This window comes from Taudactylus pleione, unplaced genomic scaffold (genome assembly GCF_031769625.1).
Source record: "Taudactylus pleione unplaced genomic scaffold, aTauple2 ptg000734l, whole genome shotgun sequence".
Classification (NCBI taxonomy): Eukaryota; Metazoa; Chordata; class Amphibia; order Anura; family Myobatrachidae; genus Taudactylus; species Taudactylus pleione.
The window spans coordinates 2,272,662-2,296,588 of NW_028285136.1; the positions used below are offsets into that span (position 1 = coordinate 2,272,662).

A 23,927-nucleotide genomic window follows, 5' to 3' on the forward strand; every position below is an offset into this window, starting at 1 on the left:
GTTTATATACTACAGCCTAACCCTACACCCCTTCCTAAAGGAGCTATAGTTATTGTTCCTTGGTAGGCTGCCCAGGTTAATGAGCTATGGTGACTGAGCTAGTGCTGCCCAGGTTACTGAGCTATGGTGACTGAGCTAGTGCTGCCCAGGTTACTGAGCTATGGTGACTGAGCTAGTGCTGCCCAGGTTACTGAGCTATGGTGACTGAGCTAGTGCTGCCCAGGTTACTGAGCTATGGTGACTGAGCTAGTGCTGCCCAGGTTACTGTGCTATGGTGACTGAGCTAGTGCTGCCCAGGTTACTGAGCTATGGTGACTGAGCTAGTGCTGCCCAGGTTACTTAGCTATGGTGACTGAGCTAGTGCTGCCCAGGTCACTGAGCTATGGTGACTGAGCTAGTGTTGCCCAGGTTACTGAGCTATGTTGACTGAGCTAGTGCTGCCCAGGTTACTGGGCTATGGTGACTAAGCTAGTGCTGCCCAGGTTACTGGGCTATGGTGACTGAGCTAGTGTTGCCCAGGTTACTGGGCTATGGTGACTGAGCTAGTGCTGCCCAGGTTACTGGGCTATGGTGACTGAGCTAGTGCTGCCCAGGTTACTGAGCTATGGTGACTGGGCTAGTGCTGCCCAGGTTACTGAGCTATGCTGACAGAGCTAGTGCTGCCCAGGTTACTGAGCTATGGTGACTGAGCTAGTGCTGCCCAGGTTACTGAGCTATGGTGACTGAGCTAGTGCTGCCCAGGTTACTGAGCTATGGTGACTGAGCTAGTGTTGCCCAGGTTACTGAGCTATGGTGACTGAGCTAGTGCTGCCCAGGTTACTGAGCTATGGTGACTGAGCTAGTGCTGCCCAGATTACTGAGCTATGGTGACTGAGCTAGTGCTGTCCAGGTTACTGAGCTATGGTGACTGAGCTAGTGCTGCCCAGGTTACTGAGCTATGGTGACTGAGCTAGTGTTGCCCAGGTTACTGAGCTATGGTGACTGAGCTAGTTCTGCCCAGGTTACTGAGTTATGGTGACTGAGCTAGTGTTGCCCAGGTCACTGAGCTATGGTGACTGAGCTAGTGTTGCCCAGGTTACTGAGCTATGGTGACTGAGCTAGTGTTGCCCAGGTTACTGGGCTATGGTGACTGAGCTAGTGCTGCCCAGGTTACTGAGCTATGGTGACTGAGCTAGTGCTGCCCAGGTTACTGAGCTATGGTGACTGAGCTAGTGCTGCCCAGGTTACTGGGCTATGGTGACTGAGCTAGTGCTGCCCAGGTTACTGAGCTATGGTGACTGAGCTAGTGCTGCCCAGATTACTGAGCTATGGTGACTGAGCTAGTGCTGCCCAGGTTACTGAGCTATGGTGACTGAGCTAGTGTTGCCCAGGTTACTGAGTTATGGTGACTGAGCTAGTGCTGCCCAGGTTACTGAGCTATGGTGACTGAGCTAGTGTTGCCCAGGTTACTGAGCTATGGTTACTGAGCTAGTGCTGCCCAGGTTACTGAGCTATGGTGACTGAGCTAGTGCTGCCCAGATTACTGAGCTATGGTGACTGAGCTAGTGCTGTCCAGGTTACTGAGCTATGGTGACTGAGCTAGTGCTGCCAAGGTTACTGAGCTATGGTGACTGAGCTAGTGTTGCCCAGGTTACTGAGTTATGGTGACTGAGCTAGTGTTGCCCAGGTCACTGAGCTATGGTGACTGAGCTAGTGTTGCCCAGGTTACTGAGCTATGGTGACTGAGCTAGTGTTGCCCAGGTTACTGGGCTATGGTGACTGAGCTAGTGCTGCCCAGGTTACTGGGCTATGGTGACTGAGCTAGTGCTGCCCAGGTTACTGAGCTATGGTGACTGAGCTAGTGCTGCCCAGGTTACTGGGCTATGGTGACTGAGCTAGTGCTGCCCAGGTTACTGAGCTATGGTGACTGAGCTAGTGCTGCCCAGGTTACTGAGCTATGGTGACTGAGCTAGTGCTGCCCAGGTTACTGAGTTATGGTGACTGAGCTAGTGCTGCCCAGGTTACTGAGCTATGGTGACTGAGCTAGTGTTGCCCAGGTTACTGAGCTATGGTGACTGAGCTAGTGCTGCCCAGGTTACTGAGCTATGGTGACTGAGCTAGTGCTGCCCAGGTTACTGAGCTATGGTGACTGAGCTAGTGCTGCCCAGGTTACTGAGCTATGGTGACTGAGCTAGTGTTGCCCAGGTTACTGAGCTATGGTGACTGAGCTAGTTCTGCCCAGGTTACTGAGTTATGGTGACTGAGCTAGTGTTGCCCAGGTCACTGAGCTATGGTGACTGAGCTAGTGTTGCCCAGGTTACTGAGCTATGGTGACTGAGCTAGTGTTGCCCAGGTCACTGGGCTATGGTGACTGAGCTAGTGCTGCCCAGGTTACTGGGCTATGGTGACTGAGCTAGTGCTGCCCAGGTTACTGGGCTATGGTGACTGAGCTAGTGCTGCCCAGGTTACTGAGCTATGGTGACTGAGCTAGTGTTGCCCAGGTTACTGAGCTATGGTGACTGAGCTAGTGCTGCCCAGGTTACTGGGCTATGGTGACTGAGCTAGTGCTGCCCAGGTTACTGGGCTATGGTGACTGAGCTAGTGCTGCCCAGGTTACTGGGCTATGGTGACTGAGCTAGTGCTGCCCTGGTTACTGGGCTATGGTGACTGAGCTAGTGCTGCCCAGGTTACTGGGCTATGGTGTTCCGCTTCTCTACCTTTGAGGTATGGACCAAGCTCTGTGTCCCTGTGTTGGCCAGGCTAGCAAAGTGATAAAGTCATTGAGTCTTCCATTGTCATAGCTGCTGACACGATCCACAGCCAGGACTTGCTGTAACCCTCTTCAAGGGGAAGAAGTCTTACCTTACCAAGACGAAACGTGTTGGGTCCATGCTATCCTGGACCGTCTTATGATGGACAGATAAGCTTTTACAATTTTTTGCTCTTGTACGTTGTTTACCTGCATTTAATCGTGGACCTTATTTTATAAATTAAACTGTGGTTTTTGTTTTTTTTTATAAATATTTGGTGTATTATTACATATGGCGGACTGATTATAGTTCCACCAACTCCTAATTTACACAGTGATGGCTGTTTGATTGATGCAGTATTAAGCCGTTTTGCCTTCCTTTTATGTTTGAATCATGGTTGGTCAGGTGACCGAAGATTTTCTATTAAAGATAAGTTGCTTTTCCATTTTGCAATCACGTATTTTTCACTTTATCTTTATGATCAGTTCATCTTCTGGCGCTTGGGATTTTTTCACTATTTAATATATATATATATATATATATATATATATATTTATTATACATACTGTATATGTCTTGTTCTGTGATTTACTGTTTCAAACAGACTAGCGCTACTGGGACAACATGGCCGACCATCAGCAGGGAAGTCCCACAACGGCTTAAGCGGTCAGTCTAACTTCTTGGGGTGCCTCTGGTATGCTGGGTACTTTGATGTTTCAGTGACAGTAGTTCCTTTTGTGGACAAGTTCTTTTATATAGAGATGGAGGGGAAATCCACATGGCAGCATTTATGTGCTATGTAGCATGTAATATAATATATATTATAATATATTAATAATAATAATAATAATAATAATACATTTTTTTAATACAGTAGAACCAGCATTTTACATTGCACTTTACAGCTAGGAATACAGTAATAACACAAGACTGGGTGATATACAGATAGAGAGGCAATAGGGCCCTACCACTGTACATTAGGTTAAGTGCTACATACAGAAAGTGCTTAGTGAGCAATTGGCAGCTATTTTGGCCTGAAATCAGAGGGTTATTTGAGTATGGCAGAATATATGTAATTTTTGTTTGACCTGTGTAGCGGGGAGGTAGTTAGTAGAACAGCTTATGGAGGTCACAGAATGTGATAAGCTACCTGAAGAGCTGAGCTTTCAGGGAACACTTAAAGGTTTGGAGGCTAGAGAAAAATCTTGAGCATTGCACAGCATTGCGCATCTTGCCTTGTGCCAGTAAGCGGGTCTCTATACGCGAGGATGGCGCATTCGCACAACAGAGCAAAGTCTCTGTCCTTGCTTTTCACTGCGCAGTGCCATTACCCGAATATCACTGAAAGGATGGCGCTGCGGTTGAGACCCTCTTACAGGCAAAGTAAGATGCAGGGCTTGTGGGGGTGCTGCTCAGAGGAGGGGGCACGTAGCCCACGGGCCCTCTCGGTTCTTAATACGCCCCAGGTAGCACTGGTACACAATTAAATGTCACGTGCAGTGTAAATATGTACATTGATTTTTTTGGGAGACACTCAAAGTGGGGACGTTCCAGTCTTTGCACATATAGACGTGCGGATATAGACCAGGGAAGGATTGATACTAGTATTTAGCATTAAGTCTGCAGCAAAAGACTGCTGTGTTTGACTTGATATCGGGGCCCATTATCATTACACTACTCTCCCCAGTCTCCATGCTCTTCCACATTTTCCACCTCTTGTCAAATGTGCCCAAAAGCTGTATTTATGGACATCGTGTTCTGTTAGTTATTATAACTGTATGCCATAGCCAGGCCTGGCGGCAGGGGGGACAAAGGGGACAACCATACCGTGACCCGAGGATCAGAAGGGACCCAAGGACCAGCGACCGAAAAAAACGTGGCAGCAGCACCTATTAAAACTTTTTAACCACTTGCCTGGCATGGTCGCATCTGATGCGACCAGTCAGAAACGCCCTTAAGGCGGCTATTAGAAGAGAAACTTCCTATAGTCTCCAGTCTCAGAGTCTCCTGTGTGATCACCCGGCAGCTGCTTCTCTGCGGCAGCCGGGACAGTCAGCGCCCCCCCCAATCCCCCCCCGTGCGATTACCCGGCAGCTGCTTCTTCTCTCTGCAGCCACCGAGACCTTCAGTGCTGGCCTCTCTCCCCCACCTGTGTGCGTGCCTGTTATATGACTCGGCGGTAGTGATGGCCAATGACCTTCAATGTTTTCCAAAACATCGATGTGTTGTCAACCATCGACGTTTCCAAAGATCGATTGCTGGTGACCGATGTCAACCAACAATGTTTTCATTAACATCGATGACTGACTCATGTAAACCACCGATGTTTTAATAAATATTGATGGCTGATGTCAACTACTTTTTCCATTGATGGCAGAGAACCAATGGTTCTCTGCCATCGATGGATGAGCAAGAGACTATTATTTTTTTGTAATTTTTAACTCCTCCCAGGCCACTAAACTCCACCCCCTGGCTTTTATCGGCCCGCCGTACACTGGGCACCTGTGACCATCGAGTAGTGCAAGCCATCGATGTTCCACCATCAATTATTTCTTTCCATCAATGGATACCATCAATGGTCATCCCACCAATGGTCATCTCAAGTCCCTATTTTCCCGTTGCATCGGGGAAAAAAATTATGCAGAACTCAACCATCGATGGTTTAAAGCAATCAGATATTGATGGTACAGCCGTCGATATCCATCACTAATGCATACCATAGAAATTGCTATATTTATGGTATACTCTGTTTTATAATAAAAATAATATATATAAAAAAAAATTGTGTTGGATAAGTTTTAAATAGATCTTCTTGACCTAATTCAATCATATAAAAAATACAAAAGTCAGTTAAGTGGTTAAACAGCTGCTGTGCTGTGACAGCCCCGCCCACTGACACCCCACCCACTGACTGCCCCGCCCACTGACAGCCCCGCCCACTGATACCTTCCCAAGTCAAATACCGGATCACGCAGGGGCTGGTGCTCCTCCTCCTGGGCCGCATCTCCCTGCACCCAGCTCCGGCACCTCATCCCTCCTGCATCCTTCCTGTTCCTCTCCTCTCCCATCGGCTTCCTTCAACTTTCCTCTCGTGGCACCCCCGACCCCTCACGGCACCCCCAACACCCTCCTTTCCTGCACCCCCAATCCCTGCCCTCGAGGCACCCCACCCCCTCCCCCTCGCGGCAACCCTCGATACACACACAGTCTGGGTCCGACTTGTCCAGCTGAAGAGTGCAGGGACAACTTTAGCAACTTTTAAATATGCTGACCCCCATTTTCAAGTATCCCAAATTTGCTGGGATAAGTTATTTTCTGGAAAAAATACTCCTGAATACTATTCTGCATCACGTATAGAAAAACGCTATTTAGCAGCTATTGAGCCCGTTGAAAATCACCAAATACCTTCAGCAAGCCAAATCGGGGGGTACCATAGCTAACCCCCATGTCAGAGCATCTTTTGGGGGGTGTCAGGCTGAATTCCCCAAACTGACAGTACTTTCCACCTGTTTCAGTTTCGCCAGGTCCCGTTTACGCCTACTTCCATATTGAATACGGGGTAAAGCAGGGATGGCCGCGATACTTTTCCGCCTGCAGAACAGACGAAGTAGGCGGAATGTCCGGGCTGCGAAAAAGTATCGCGGCTCGGCTCAAATAGAATACGGGCCTTAAAAGGAGGTACAAACACCTGGGGAAGCAGGGAGAAGCTTTTAAGCCTTCTGGTCACTTCCGGTGACCCCAGACTGGTACGAACTCGCTTACAATGAATGTGCTCATTCTGAGATAAGTATTGTGCTTTTATGTTTTCTCACGAGAGCTAATGATTGTGTTTTTTATTTGGTTATAATTTTTGTTACTATTGCATATTCGCTCACCTGAGCTAACTATTGTGGATGTTATTGTGTAACTATCGTCACTCCCAGGGGAGCTATTTTTATTTGCTGTATTGAATAAATGTTATACTTAAGATCCATCTAGTTCCACTTCGTCATATCCGCAGCGCCCAGGTTAACCACACATACTGTATATATTATTTGGGATAAGGGTGTCCCTCAGTGGTACACCCAGGCAGCTAAGGGTTAGAGTGCACTTACCTATATAATTTTGTGGTTTCTATAGGAGTGTTACTTAGCTGTACCCGTAGTCACAAGAAGTACGAGAACCACCAATATAACTACTACAATCATATATTATATTTAAAATATTGGTTCGAGGGGTTTAACCGTTAATTTCAGCAACCCAGAAGAACCCTGCTCCTGCCACAATGTACGCTATTAGGCTTTTCATATATATTAATGGCAAATCTCATATCTTGTCCTTTATGGGCCTTTGTTATTTTATTTTTAGGCCAATGTTTTTCTCCATTTTCTGTAGGAAATATATTGTGTAAGTGACACGAGTTATTATTCTCACAAAGGACAGGTCTCCTGAACAAATGGCGCCTCTCACACAAGCGCCTGAATGCGCCTCTTCTCCTCAGGGTCAGCAAAATGATAATGGGCTCGTCCTCCTGCATTTAGCATTAAATAATAAAAACTGACGGCGAGTGCAGTTCCTACCGTCACAGAGCAAATGAATCCGCTGCTGTCCCCATAAGTCTGTGGCCGTGTTTGTTCCGTTTTGTCGCTTACACGCATCAGCTGTTTGGGAAGTGATAAAATTAGCCGCACTCTGTAATAATACATAAAGGAATGCCGGCGTTTGGAATGAAGTTTAGATTTTTTTTTTTTTACTCGTTTCGGGATATATTCCATCTTTTGCAGTTTTATTATGGACACAAAACCATCAGTAAAAAGCTGACACCGCAACCATTCTGCACCGATTTGAAGAATTTATACTGCGCTGTAAAAGCAAGTCAGAAATTTCTCCCAGGTTCCTGAATGATTTAGGACAATCCGAGCGTTGCCTGATTCATCGTGGTGACGCACGGTGCGGAAATGTTCTCGCCAAATACTTTCCAAACAGTAATGTACTGCAACGGGGAGGGAGCAACGAACCCCACGCCAGGATTCATTGCTCCCAATTCCACCCCGCTAATAAATATATATATACTACTAATAATCATGGAAATATGATATAAGAGTACAGAAAAGGTTTAGGGTTCCCAGGGGGGACTTAGGGTTAGGCACCCCCCTGGGAGGTTAGGGTTAGGCTAGGGGGAGGGCGGGTTAGGGTTAGGCACCCCCGTGGGGGACTTAGGGTTATGCACCCCCCCCCCGGGGACTTAGGTTTAGGCGGCGGGGAAGGGGGAGGTTAGGGTTAGGCACCCCTAAGGGAGGGTTAGGGGTTAGAATTAGGTTAGTGAATACTTACCTGGGGACGATCAGGATTTTCATCCTTGTCGGGCTGCCGCTGTCGGGATTTGAACCGCCGGCCAGGGGTCCGGCGGTAAATCATTCCGATTCCGTCAGCCCCATCGTCAGGTTGAGCTGCATGTTTGGCCGACCTGGCGATGCGGCCAACGGGCCCCCAGGAGCGCCTACCGCCCGACATAGGGTACACACATGACGATTTGAATGATTCGAACGGGCACTTCCTTCAAAATATTGCTAAGTGTGTGCCCAGCTTTAGTGCTCGAACTTCAAATTGTACATTTACAAGGGGTTTCCGCGATCACTCAGTGCTCTGCTGTTGGTTGGTGAACAGGACAAGCGGCAGACTCATTTGGGGATTATGGCTATTCAGATGGCGCCTCCTATTCACTCTATCATAACAAAATCCTGCTGGTGTGGGCTGTGGGGTACTGGGCTGCTGTGTGTTGGGGTATAACGGTTACTTTTAAAACATAATAATACTGATGGTCCAATTTATGTTTGGTCTGTAATGACCCGCAGGTGAGGGCCTTCTCCTCTACTAGCACAATACAGCCTGTATCCTGCGGCAATGTTAGATGTAAAATTACACTTTCCTGCCAATAATTCAAATGGCCAAAGAGGAAACGCATACTGTACTGTACGTACCGACATTTCAGGGACTGACCAGACTCTGACGTTCTGTGAGAAGCTGGGCTGGAGGGAGAAGCGCTGGGTGGGACCCAGAATGATGCAATGCAATTTGTGTTATTATTACGCCTCTCCTGCCGCAATGTGATACGCATCAGTGCATTTGACATGAAATTTTGATACTTATTTGGCTATAATACGGTATCTCCATATAGTCCTAATACTGTACAATCCCTCCATATAGCCGCATGTTGTATAGCCAATATACAGTACCTCCATACAGTCATAATGATGTACAATATCTCCATATAGCCTCATATTATATAGCCAATATACAGTACCTCCATATAGTCCTAATACTGTACAATCCCTCCATATAGCCGCATGTTGTATAGCCAATATACAGTACCTCCATATAGTCATAATGATGTAAAATATCTCCATATAGCCAATGTACAGTACCTCCATATAGTCCTAATACTGTACAATCCCTCCATATAGCCTCACATTATATAGCCAATATACAGTACCTCCATATAGTCCTAATACTGTACAAACCCTCCATATAGCCTCACATTATGTAGCCAATATACAGTACCTCCATATAGTCCTAATACTGTACAATCCCTCCATATAGCCTCACATTATATAGCCAATATACAGTACCTCCATATAGTCCTAATACTGTACAAACCCTCCATATAGCCTCACATTATGTAGCCAATATACAGTACCTCCATATAGTCCTAATACTGTACAATCCCTCCATATAGCCTCACATTATATAGCCAATATACAGTACCTCCATATAGTCATAATAATGTACAATATCTCCATATAGCCTCATATTATTTAGCCAGTATACAGTACCTCCATATAGTCATAATGATGTACAATACCTCCATATAGCCTCACATTATATAGCTAATATACAGTACCTCCATATAGTTATAATAATGTACAATATCTCCATATAGCCTCATATTATATAGCCAATATACAGTAGCTCCATATAGTCATAATGATGTACAATACCTCCATATGGCTTTACATTATATAGCCAATATACAGTACCTCCATATAGTCATAATGATGTACAATACCCCCATATAGCCTCACATTATATAGCCAATATACAGTACCTCCATATAGTCATAATGGTGTACAATATCTCCATATAGCCTCATATTATATAGCCAATATACAGTAGCTCCATATAGTCATAATGATGTACAATACCTCCATATGGCTTTACATTATATAGCCAATATACAGAACCTCCATATAGTCATCATAATGATGTACAATATCTCCATATAGCCTCACATTATATAGCCAATATACAGTACCTCCATATAGTCATAATGGTGTACAATATCTCCATATAGCCTCATATTATATAGCCAATATACAGTAGCTCCATATAGTCATAATGATGTACAATACCTCCATATGGCTTTACATTATATAGCCAATATACAGTACCTCCATATAGTCATAATGATGTACAATACCCCCATATAGCCTCACATTATATAGCCAATATACAGTACCTCCATATAGTCATACAAATGTACAATATCTCCATATAGCCCCATATTATATAGCCAATATACAGTAGCTCCATATTGTCATAATAATGTACAATACCTCAATATAGCCTCATATTTTATAACCAATATACAGTATCTCCATATAACCTCATATTATATAACCAATATACCTCCATAGCCAATATACAGTACCTCCATATAACCTCATATTATATAACCAATATACCTCCATAGCCAATATACAGTACCTCCATATAACCTCATATTATATAACCAATATACCTCCATAGCCAATATACAGTACCTCCATATAACCTCATATTATATAACCAATATACCTCCATAGCCAATATACAGTACCTCCATATAACCTCATATTCTATAACCAATATACCTCCATAGCCAATATACAGTACCTCCATATAACCTCATATTCTATAACCAATATACCTCCATATATGACCTGATTCAGAGACTGTCGCGATGCTGATGATTACGCTGTTGGGTGATGTTTTTTTATACTGCACATGAGCCATGGAGGTCTTGCGACGACTGCCGCAGTGCGGATTTATTCACAGAATGTGATTGACAGACAGGGACCGTTTGTGGGAGGTAACAGGAAGGTGGCGACTAGAACGCAGGCGTGTTATGATCATTTTTGGGGTGTGTCTCAGCCTATGATCCTGTATCAGCTCCATGTCTCAGGTCCGATGGCCATTCTGGGTAACCACAGGATTACTCACAAGTTTGATCAACTGATGGTTGCGCCGCTGGTGGGTGTCTCAATACAAGTCCTGGCGGCTGCAACGTTTGCTTATTTTCGCACAGACGCTGCATACAAAGACACCGCCGCTGTGCGAATTTGCGTCCATCTCTCAATCATGCCCGTGTTTATAATACAGTAGCTCCAGATAACCTCACTTTATATAACCATAAAGGAAGTATTGCTTTGTTTTAATCTATATGTTCGCTCGCCACGCTTCAGGCTCCGTGGCTCACTTCCCTCGCCCCAAAGTTATATCCCCCCTCTGTGTCCACGTGGATGGTAGGGAATGACATTGGACAGTAGCTGATGACGTCAGGGTCCTCTCCATGAAGGGCATCTAGACACTACCGATATGTCACACCAGCAGAGTTGGGGATTTGGGAGCAGAATCGGTTCTGTCCCTCCAGGAGTGGTACGGAATCGGTATGTAATGACGGCTGTCGGGGTGCCTCCTGTCAAAATACCGACAGCGGCATCCTGATGGTTGTATACTTACCCTTCCCCCGGCTCCCCCTAACCCTCCCTTCTTGTAGCCTAACCCACCCTCGCACCCTAACCCTCCCCCTTAGTGCCTAAACCTAAGGCTCCCCCCTTCGTGCCTAAACCTAACCCTCTCCCTTAGTGCCTAACCCTAACCCCCCTCAGTGATGACTAACCCTCCCCCCTAGAGGTGCCTAACCCTAACCTCCACCCCCCAAAACCTAACCCTAACCCCGCTATGCTGCCTAAACCTAACAAACACATACCCCCTCACGGATAACGCTAAGGGCACCCCGGACTTACCTCGTTCAGGCTGCCGGCGTCGGGATTAAGATAGGCGTTGGTATTTAGATTGCCTATCTTAAGTCCCGTGTCGGACTTTCGGTGTCGAGATTCAGACCCGGTGGCATGCCGTCCCACCTTCGGTCTGATAGTTACATCTCAGTGGTACATTGGGAAATATGTCCATGGCATGGTGGGGCTTGGGGTCTGTGGGTCAGGCCACCGTCATGCCACATCAGTGCAGTCAGGTGTTTCCTCTGTATCTTTGTATATATCCATAAATCATTGTAACTATAACTCTCCCTTATTACCCACATGTAGAAGTGGTGAGAACATAGCCCTGACAGTATAGACGTTCGGCATAAATTCTCCAAGGCGCATAACACGGTGAACAGCTTGTAGTAGTGACAACGCTGGAAGTATTACACTGGTGTATACACTGCAAGCAAAGCATTTTAGTTATATTAAAGGATAAACACGTCATCCTATCTATTTTTACCAGAATAATGACCACATGTGTGCGATGATGCTGCTGCAGGACTCTATAGGAATAAGAATCTGTATTGCAGATGAGACATTGAGACCAGCATCTTGGCTGCTTGCAGTAAGACGATAGTTAGATCTGGCGTTCCCTGGGATGGTTACCCCGCCTTGCAGTATGTCTAATTACAGGATATATCTGAAATGAAAGCCGTGTTCTGCGCCTCCCGTTATATGAATTGCCTATATTACATAGAGTGATTGCTTTGTCTTATGTTTCCCTGGTAAATCATTTGTCATGTTCCCGCTGATAGGCTGCCATACTGTATATCTGAAGTCATTGGATCTTTTCCTCATCAGCTGCCTTTCTCTGCGCACCTATCCGAATTCCATTCCAGGAACCGTGCGGTCACTTTATATCATACTTAGTTACTTTTAAAAAAAAAAAGTATTTTGTGGAGATTGTGAAAGCGACACATCCGTCTAAGATGCTTGTCATAAAGCTGACGTATGTCTGACTGTAAATGAGCCCCAAAGCAGTTAAACAGTTCGACACATATAAATGATACGTACAGTATAACTATATACATACATACCTGATGCACACCCTCCCGGAAGTCGTCGCTGGAGGAGCCAAAATTTTCGGGTAACCGCCCGCACCCCCGGAAGGGTAGGCACTTCTCCCACATTCTGGCCACTTCCAAGTGAAGTGGGCAGAATAAGGAGAATTTTCTAGCGGACCGGCGGGTTCGCGAGTAGGGGGTGTGACCTAACTTGCGCCATTTGGCCCCGGCCCCCTTATTTAAATATGCGCCGTTCGCAGCAAAATTACCATGAGAGGGTGGGATTTAATGACGTGATCTGTCCGCCCCTGCCCCCAACACCTCCCGCCACCTACTCCTCCCCGGGCTTCTCCCGGGGAGGAGAAGTCACATGTCGGCAAGTATGACATACATACATATATATACACAGGAGGCCAGTAAGTCTGCTCAGTAGCCCATAAACTCACTAACACAAGATGTTTTACCATAGGTGTGATTGTGTATTAGAAATATGCTGCATCTAGCATCTTATATGACCCTCTCTAACTTTCATCAGGTTCGTGCAGTGCAGTGCACACCCCTGTAATGCAGTGCACACCCCCTGTAATGCAGTGCACACCCCCTGTAATGCAGTGCACACCCCCTGTAATGCAGTGCACACCCCCTGTAATGCAGTGCACACCCCCTGTAATGCAGCTCTTACCCCCTGTAATGCAGCACGCACACCCTGTAATGGAGCGCACACCCCCTGTAATGCAGCGCACACCCCCTGTAATGCAGCGCGCACCCCCTGTAATGCAGCGCGCACCCCCTGTAATGCAGCGCGCACCCCCTGTAATGCAGCGCGCACCCCCTGTAATGCAGCGCGCACCCCCTGTAATGCAGCACCCAGCCCCTCTCCCCCACGTGATGCACACACATCTCTATCTATATATCTATCGATCTATCATCTCATATCTATCTATATCTCTGTCTATCTCATATATGTCTGTCTGATGTGTGTCTGTCTGTCTCATGACTGTCTGTCTGTCTCTCTTGTTCTCTCTCTCTATCCTATATATACATATGGCTTGTATATATTTGCAATATGTTTAGCTTTCCTTTAAATGCTAAAGAGATAACATCTGATCTCCCCCACCACTATAACTGAACACACCGGAACTTGGATTTCGTCTATAATATTATTTACTGGAGATTACTCATTTTGATCTCACGGATAAGAATAGCTGACCCTATAAAGTGATTATATTCTGCTTTTTACACTCTGGCTTTGACAGTTTCTCTTCATTTCTCACACAAATCGTGCAGCAAAAAAAGTGACCATTTTAATTCAATTATTTGCCCATGATTTTCCCCTATTGCAAGTTGTGTAAATAGCAAAGACATTTATATCCCGACGTATCGTGTGAATGAATCACACTTCTACTCGCTATATTATATTCTCACTGTAATGAAAAGAGCCGTGCGCAGTGAATTCCTGGCTCGTCTAATCAGCTCTAGAAGAGGAGGCCTACAACCGTAACACATTAATAAAATTTGTGTTTGCTGTAATTTACAGCCTATTGAATTACCAACCTTTTACAGTCGTTACATTAATTTGGTGTTTTGTTATATGAAGCTCAGTACAAATGTTTGTCACCAAGAAGGAGCCGCAGCGCAGTGTTTGTTCGCGACGGGAATTCTGCGCCGGCATAAGTAACGTAATTATAAGTTTGTGTGCATGTTCCTATGACAGACGCTGCTATGTGACTGTCACTAGCTAATAATATGGTATTGTAACTAATTACAGTATACCTACATTAAAACAAAAACTAGTAAAACAGAACAATTAAATAGTCATAGAACAGGAGAGGAAGTCATTAGCTCAAATGTGTGTGTAACGTAATAAAAGGGGGATTGCCACAAGAAGTTACAGATGAGAACGGTTCATTTACCAGGGGAAAGCACAACGTGTGCAAAATGCAAGATCACCCACTTGCATGTTTTTGAGCAGTTTTATTTAGGAAAGCCCCTTTGTTTGTAACAGTAGCCTCTTATTGGGCTGACTCAGTTGCAAGTGAGTCCCACCGCACTCACACCGTGTGCACAAAAACACATCCAGATATTCACACACAGGCAGAGTTGCATGTGTGTCTGCGACCGAAACTCCCATTTCCATCCTCTTATTGAATTAGTCGCCATCAATGTTAGTTGCGCGCACTTGCTCCAGCCCTAAATGAGATGTCTGCGTATGCTTAAGTCATCGTAACCCACAATTCCAGCTACACGGCCAAGGCTCAGCTATAGAGCATGCACCGTACCAACAACGCACAACATCTGTATGCAATACTCTGCACCAGTGAGAGATCAATTTTCAACATGGTAATACCTGTGCTCGGAAAGGACAAGCCCCTGTGCTCGGAAAGGACCAGCCCCTGTGCTCGGAAAGGACCAGCCCCAGTGCTCGGAAAGGACCGGCCCCTGTGCTCGGAAAGGACCGGCCCCTGTGCTCGGAAAGGACCGGCCCCTGTGCTCGGAAAGGACCGGCCCCTGTGCTCGGAAAGGACCGGCCCCTGTGCTCGGAAAGGACCGGCCCCTGTGCTCGGAAAGGACCGGCCCCTGTGCTCGGAAAGGACCGGCCCCTGTGCTCGGAAAGGACCGGCCCCTGTGCTCGGAAAGGACCGGCCCCTGTGCTCGGAAAGGACCGGCCCCTGTGCTCGGAAAGGACCGGCCCCTGTGCTCGGAAAGGACCGGCCCCTGTGCTCGGAAAGGACCGGCCCCTGTGCTCGGAAAGGACCGGCCCCTGGAAGAGCATCACCTGCACTGGGGAGGGATGGCCCCTGCACTGGGAATGGATTGTCCCTATGCTTGAAAGAGCATCTCCTGCGCTGGGGAAGGGCAGGCCCTTTGTTTAGAAGAAATGTGCCTGCGCTGGGAAAGGATGGCCCCATTGCTTGGAAGAGAATCCCTTGTGCTGGGAGAGGACGGCCCCTGCTTTGGGAAAGGACGGCCCCTGCTTTGGGAAAGGACGGCCCCTGCGTTGGAAAAGGATGGCCCTAGCACTGTGAGGGATGGCTACTTGTTAGTGAATTATGACCTTGGCTGTGAAACTGTAGAATTCATGCACTTACTGTTGTGCCTTCCGGACTGTAGTAATCTGCATTGAGGTGGAATAATGTAGTCATACTGTTAATGCAGTAAAATAAATAGGTGCTGTGGGTCATACAGAATGAGCGGATCATGTAAGAGGCTGAACTCCATAAACACCGCAGCTCTGCACCATTGACATCCCGCATACAACAGTTCTTCAGTTCTTACCACTCGCTATCTCTTCCTTCCACATCCAGTGCTTTTATATCTCTACAGTGTTATAGGTCCTTTGTTTCAGTGCTTTCTGTGGTGTATTGTTCAAGACTGCACAAAGGTTTTTATTAGAATGATCTGTGTGATATTTGTGTGAGATGGAGAGAGGACAATGCTGAAGTGCGCTCCCACCTGCAGGAATTTCCATTAATACCAATTATCCTCATACCGGGCGGAATATGTAGTGGCGTTCTCCATACAAGACGCTCTTTAATGAGAGCTAGTGCCCAGATAGAGCCGTGTGGTGCTGTCCATGGCGTAGACCAGGGGTCTTCAACCTTGGCCCTCCAGCTGCTGTGGAACTACACATCCAAGCATGCACTGCCGCCTTTTTGTGATATAACAGCATGCTAAAACGATGGCAGTGTATGCTGGGATGTGTATTTCCACAGCAGCTGGAGGGCCAAGGTTGAAGACCCCTGGCGTAGACTATAGAGTGAGTTGTGTCTTGTGTGTAAGCTGAGTGACGTCAGTTGCGTGTGGACACATGGAGAAGGACTTGGAGGTTGCAGCGTTACGTCAACAGCCTCTGAACTATCAGCATTATTAGTTATGTGCAGATATCACTTCAGAGACTGAGAATAAGCCGTCTGTTGTGTCATAAACACAAATATGTCTGCGTTATAATCTCTGCTGCACTCAATGTAGCAGCTTCTGCCCTGTGCCAATATACATCGCTCTGCAACATCATGTCGGGCCTGAGTTTTCACCATAACTTGAAAAGTAGGGGAGACTAGGCACGGACTTCCTAGATGGATCTTTTGAATCTTCCGATACATCCCGATTTTTTTTTTTTCTTACTTTTTTTTTCTTTTTCTTTATATATTGTTTTGTGTCTGTCTGTCTTTTTTTTTTTTTTTTTTTAATCAATCCTGGAGACATGGGGCCTGATTCAGAGCCGTTCGCTATTTGTGGTCGTTCGTTCAAAAACAAGGGGTGGCTATTCAAATGATCCGTTCGCAAATTGCAGTCTGTTCCCACCTCTAAGTCTGAACGAGCGAGCAAAACATACGCTCGTTTTTTTGATAAAAACGCCCCCTGGCCGCACGCACCATACGTCATGTCCGCTATTTATTAGATTAATCGAGTACATCGTACAGCGTATGAACTGCTCGCTATTCTTGTGGTTGGTGTTTTCAACCGCTATTTTGCGAGCAGTTCTGAGTTAAAAAAAACCAAGTGACGTGGTCAATGACGCTGCTGTATTAATTATGCACTCCCTTAAAACGCCCGTTTTGACCTTTAAGCACGCCTGCGTTCGGATCTCCACTCCCCGTTTTCAAGCACCTTCCCCTGTTACCACCCACATATGCCTCATTCTGGCACTCAAAATAGCAGGCCCTCGCTATATTGCGTACCAACGATTTTCGGCCGCACAGACTGGTTCGCGCATGCGTACTAAAAACCGTACGCATGCGCAGATGTGCGAACATCGCTCGGAACGAGCGTACTGCCGCTAGCGAGTGGCTCTGAATGAGGGCCATGGTGTTTCAGTAAGATTGATCCAAAACATCAGGATGGTGCTGACGATGTTCTTACCTTTACCTACTTCACTGCGCATGCAGGACTTTTTTCTATGAACTGTGCATACTGTTATATTGTGCCAGGCACATGGTGGAATGTAGTCAAAATGTCGACATGATCAGAACGTCAGCATGAATGTTATGTCGAAATTGTGAATGTTGACAGGCACAATGGTGACAGCTGGTCGTAATCGTGCTTTCATTTGTATGTCTATTAGTGAATACCCGCCTTTAGTTTCATTGTAATCATTTCGTTGCTTGACTGATGTGAATGAGTGAAATATTCCCTGGATAGGGCTGGCTAATAAGAGGAAACTATATTAATAACTGTTTATAAATATATTGTACTGATAATGAGATTGCAGAGATGGGAAAGTGTAATATACTGTATAATACCATTAATATTGTGTCTGTCAGAACAACCTAAATTTCCTCATCTTCTCCTTATTGGAACATTCAAGTGCAGACCGTGAACAATTGTGAACACTATATCGTACAGTACATCATGTGTTTATATATATATATATATATATATATATATATATATATATATATAAATAATATAAAAATATATTAAAAAAAAAAATATACATATATGTATATATTTTTTTTTTTAATATGTCACCTGGTAAATATTAACCCACAGTGGTTTTCCCTTTTCTGCTTTGCAGTTCCCCCTCGGATAGTGGAGATTTCATCGAATATAGCCGTCAATGAGGGCAACAACGTGAGCCTGAGCTGTATTGCCACAGGGAGGCCGGAGCCTGTGGTTAACTGGAGATATCTGTCACCCAAAGGTGGGTCACTGATTATTACGCTACATGATAACATGGCACACAGCTGTCTGGTATTGGTGACGTGGCAAATCTGCTGCGGACTGATGGGCACCAAAGCTGGTACCTACAGTCATGGGTAGTCCCACAGAGGGGGGCACATGGCAACACCAAAAACTATCCGTTCTGTGGGTTTCTCCCATTGTGGTTCCTGAATAATGACTATAAATGTCGAGTTGTGAAAATATACTATACTTTCTGTAGGGGGCGCTGTTTTATAAAGTCGCCACTCCTCCTGTGGTTATTAAAGTCCTGTGTAATAACGAGTATTATTCCAGCCACTGCTGTTGTACATGTGTGTGGTTACTATGCAGAGAGCTGTGTCTGAGTCACCTGTGAGGCTGTGGGCAACCATCATTTGTTTGTATTTACCAAAGGTAAACAGGCAGCGTTACGTCCTGGCCTGTCCCGCTGATTTGTGTGTGAAATGCTGGAATTCACGTTTCCTTTGTAACATCAGGGGTCCAACCTTTTGTTCCTTCCCCTGATGTACAATAACTCATTGCTTTTCCTATGCCATCCACATTACTGTGTTCTGTAATCTCTGCTCAGAAGGACAATCTAGAAATGTGACTCACAGTCCTTCTAATAGTTACACAGGGGCCTATTTATGAAAGAGCGGTGGGGATACCTCCTGTTCCCAGCCGATCACCCATTGTCCCCTGTATTCTGTGTATTGCCTCTCCACACCTTGGCCTGGATTCCACTCAGATCAGAAATGGAGGCAAAATTACATTTTCCTTGAAAGTACGGATTCTGAATGTTTTGAATTGCAAATCTATATAATAATTTCCTAGGGACTGTCCATGCACGCACAGTCTCACCAATGGCTCCCACTGTGTTCGCTGGTTGGAGGAGCACGGTGCGGACTTGGGTCAGTGTCCGTGCCCACTACCGCTGGCCGCGCCTGTATAGCAGCACCATGGCACATTGGGCAGTGAGAGAGCAGAGATGGCTGTCGCAGTAGTCTCCTCTCACTGCCCGATGTGCCACTGTGGCTGCCCTGCTATAGAGGCACGGCCAGCGGTAGTGGGCAGAGAGAAGTAGCTGGGATGATGCAATTGACCACTCCCCTCCGCCCATGGAGCCGCCCCCTGTGCTGAGCGAGATGCACACAGCAGTTTGTAAGATTTTAGGGGAGAGGTCATAGCCCCTCCTCACAGATTTGAACCCCACCCCACAGTACCCGGGCCCATCACAGCTCTCGACGACCAAGGGCGATGGGACAGACGAGGAACAAGGACGGGGTAAGTGTGGTAGCAGAGGGCGAGATGGGCAGTGGACGGAGCAGGGCAGGGTTGGAAAGAGGTGGCATGAAGCAGTCAGAGCCGGGGGCAGGGCAGAGCGGGTTAGGGCATTCTGGGGTGACCCGGGTACCTTTACTAGGAATTATGTGTAGCCTTAAACATGTGAGATCCCAGCTTTCAGGAAAGATTACGTTTTGCCTAATTTTCATATACGAGCTTGGCTCATCTCTAATCTGAGCCGCTCATCTGTAATTTCTAAATCGTCTGAGCTCCATTTCCCCAGCTGTTTTCAGTTTAATATGTAAACTGTACAGATACACAACCCTTCATCTGCTATGTCGTGGCCCAGTTTGCATTGTCTTTAAATTTTACTGTATCAATTTGCTCTATCTATCTATCTATATCTATCTATCTATCTATCTATCTCTCTCCTATCTCTCTCATATCTCTCTATCTATCTATCTATCTATCTATCTATCTATCTATCTATCTAACTATATTCTATCTATCTATCTATCTCATATCTATCTATCTATCTCTCTCATATCTCTCTATCTATCTATCTCATATCTATCTATCTATCTATCTATCTATCTATCTATCTATCTATCTATATCTATCTCTCTCCTATCTCTCTCATATCTATCTATCTATCTATCTATCTATCTATCTATATTCTATCTATCTATCTCATATCTATCTATCTATCTCTCTCATATCTCTCTCATATCTATCTATCTATCTCATATCTATTATCTATCTATCTCATATCTATCTCATATCTAATATCTATCTATCTCATATCTATCTATCTCATATCTATTTATCTATCTCATATCGATCTATCTATCTATCTATCTATCTCATATCTATCTATCTCATATCTATCTATCTCATATCTATTATCTATCTATCTATCTATCTCATATCTATCTATCTCATCTATTATCTATCTATCTCATATCTATCTATCTATCTCTCTCCTATCTCTCTCATATCTATCTATCTATCTATCTATCTATATTCTATCTATCTATCTATCTCATATCTATCTATCTATCTCTCTCATATCTCTCTATCTATCTATCTCATATCTATCTATCTATCTATCTATCTATATCTATCTCTCTCCTATCTCTCTCATATCTCTCTCATATCTATCTATCTATCTATCTATCTATCTATCTATCTATCTATCTATCTATATTCTATCTATCTATCTCATATCTATCTATCTATCTATCTCTCTCATATCTATCTATCTATCTCATATCTATCTATCTATCTATCTATCTATCTATCTATATCTATCTCATATCTATCTATCTCTCTCATATCTATCTATCTCATATCTATTATCTATCTATCTCATATCTATCTCATATCTAATATCTATCTATCTCATATCTATCTATCTATCTATCTCATATCTATCTATCTATCTATCTCATATCTATCTATCTCATATCTATCTATCTCATATCTATCTATCTCATATCTATCTATCTATCTCATATCTATCTATCTATCTATCTATCTATCTATCTATCTATCTATCTATCTATCTATCTATCTATCTATCTATCTATCTCATATCTCATATCTATCTATCTCATATCTATCTATCTATCTATCTATCTATCTATCTATCTATCTCATATCTATGTCATATCTATCTATCTCATATCTATCTATCTATCTCATATCTATCTATCTATCTATCTATCTATCTATCTATCTATCTATCCCCATCTAAACTTAAGGTGTGTATCCACTTGCCGACTGAGGAGCGATTACGACATCGTAATCGTTCAGTCGTTCCTCATCCTGTAGGTGCCCACACTGAGCTATCAGTCGTTCAGTGCAGACAGCCTCCCTCATCCTTGAACATGGCCAAGCTGTCGTTATCGGCAGATTGGCCGGACTGTTCAGGCGATGATTGATGTCGGAACCGACCAGCGGGAGCGCGCATGGCTGGTCGTTTCCGACATTATACTGCCCGATTTATGCTCGCTTAATGAGCTATTTAATGATTACGATGTCTTAATCGTTCAGTCGCTCTGTTTAATCGGTAAGTGGATACGCGGCTTTAGTGGCATCAGCACAATCTTGCACTCAAGAAAAAAAAGCTGATCAGTAATTTATAAGTAAACTATAATTATTTGTTATGATTAATGATCCTATTTTTACACTAGTTTTATGTGTGTCCATGTTTTACTCCACTTTTGTAGCTCCACACAGGACCCGATTACCTCTGTTCTCACTGTACAGATAGCAAGATACAGCACAGCCCAGTACAGTCACGGTATGGCCCACACCTATAGAATGCTATTATTTATTTGTTCCATGTTATGATCCCCTCAGTGTACAACGCTACTTAATATGGCAGCGCTTCATATACTGATAGTCCTATAACCCCAGCACTATGTGGAGTTTAGTGACAAGAGAGAAGCTTCTTGGAGTCCCTCATGTACCCAAATTGTTGGCATAGCACATCTAGAAAGGGACACGGTGGAACACTGCGGCTCTGGCATTCCGAATACTCCTCTCTGAAGCCCCCCCAGGATTCTTAAGACGGAGTATCTCTTGTTTTGGAAAACTAAGATGCTTACTAGACTTTCAATAATACATGGATGTGCATGAAAAATTAATGTTGTATCTCCTGGCTGTTTACGCTCTTATCCTTCTCATGTCAGCGCTGTTACTGGGCATCTCAGTGTTATATTACACATATCCTGGGCAAAATCAAAGCAGTCTGCTTCTATCATTCTCCAATGTAAGTTCTCATCTCTGCCAAGGACTGAGCATCCGTCTCCGGAATGCAGGATGTGTGCGCGATCGGCCCGTCTTCCGCCAGGATGCCCGTCCGATGTATTAAGACCTGTTTTCTATCCAGAGAATTTCCCTTTTCTGCTTACCTTTATTAATACATACTGTAGGTAATCTATATTTTATGGCGGCTGTCGTCCTCGTTTCCCAGGTCTATAACTGAAGCCATCCAGCGCAAACTTTCTTCTGAAACGTAAGCGCTGGACTCACAACTTTCCGCGTTACTGAGCATAGGGATTGATTCAGACCCGCTCGCTAGATGCGTACGCTCACGTGATGCGTATGCAACTTCGGCTAAGTGACGGCAAGGCAGGCGATTGCGCGGCAAGGCATAAGCACGTCCACTATGTCTTGGCGTGCGATCGCTTTGTGTATGCAGACGCCCACCAGCCTGTCTTAAGAAGCCCACTTGCGCACGTCATCTCCAGGAAGTGTATGCAACCATCGGTACCATCAAGTGCTATCGGATGCATTTGCAGCGCTTGAGGTTGACTATACCCTACTGCAAGCACTGCGAGCACCTCAGTGTATGATTCATCCAGGTGACGTGTACTATGATGCCGCCTGTTAATTATGCACGCCTCTGAAACGGTGTTAAGACGCTCAGGCACGCCTGCGTCCGCACCTCCACTCCCCCGTTTTTAATGGCCAGCCCCTGTCACCACCCACAAACTGCTTCTCCTGTCACTCACTCTGCTGGGCTGTCTATGCGCAGCGAGCGAACGCTTCCCGATCTCTCACACTGGTTCGCGCACTGTGATGCATACCCATGCGTACATTGTGAAGCATCGCCAGGTACCAGCGAACGCTTCCTAGCGAGCAGGTCTGAATCAGGCCCATAGTTCTGTGTCAGCCCCAGGCAACACGAATATGGCTATCGTGTTTGTAGGGTCTTGTATCAGTGTCACATGTAGCAGCTTCTTAAGGGGCATAGGCCGACCAGCTTGTGCCCCGCTAACCTTCCCTAACCAATCAATGACCCGGAGACGTGTATTGGGCAGGACTGCGGAGGTGCTTAAGGTAGGACGGGAACACCTGCCCATCCTAGTTTCTTCATGTTGAACCAGGTGCTGCTGTTGCCCATCCCCCTTACAGGGCCCTGGCGCCTTCACCCATAGTATAGTGAGACCAGGACAGCCACACAGATTAGGAGTGACAGAAAAGGAAAGGCAAGAAGCCTCCAAGATATTGTGACCTCACAATCAATTAGTACCTAATACAATAACATATTAGTCATGAATTCACAGCAATAAAACATAATATCTCCTGGTATAATCAAATAGGAACCTTCAAATCCCTAAATTGATCAAATATACTACTATACAAAAAAACACAAAGCATACATAAAGGTAAAACAGAGGGGAAAAAAGGGAGGGCAC

General features: G+C 45.2%; 1 protein-coding gene across 4 annotated transcripts in view; it reads left to right on the forward strand.

The window, feature by feature from the left end:
* NTM (neurotrimin) overlaps positions 1 to 23,927 on the forward strand; it is a 916,745-nt gene that overhangs the window by 735,064 nt on the left and 157,754 nt on the right. For all 4 annotated transcript variants that reach the window (XM_088457048.1, XM_088457049.1, XM_088457050.1 and 1 more), the window contains exon 4: positions 18,311 to 18,436. In XM_088457048.1, the coding sequence (XP_088313174.1) occupies positions 18,311 to 18,436 (126 nt within the window). The remainder of the gene's footprint in view (positions 1 to 18,310; positions 18,437 to 23,927) is intronic.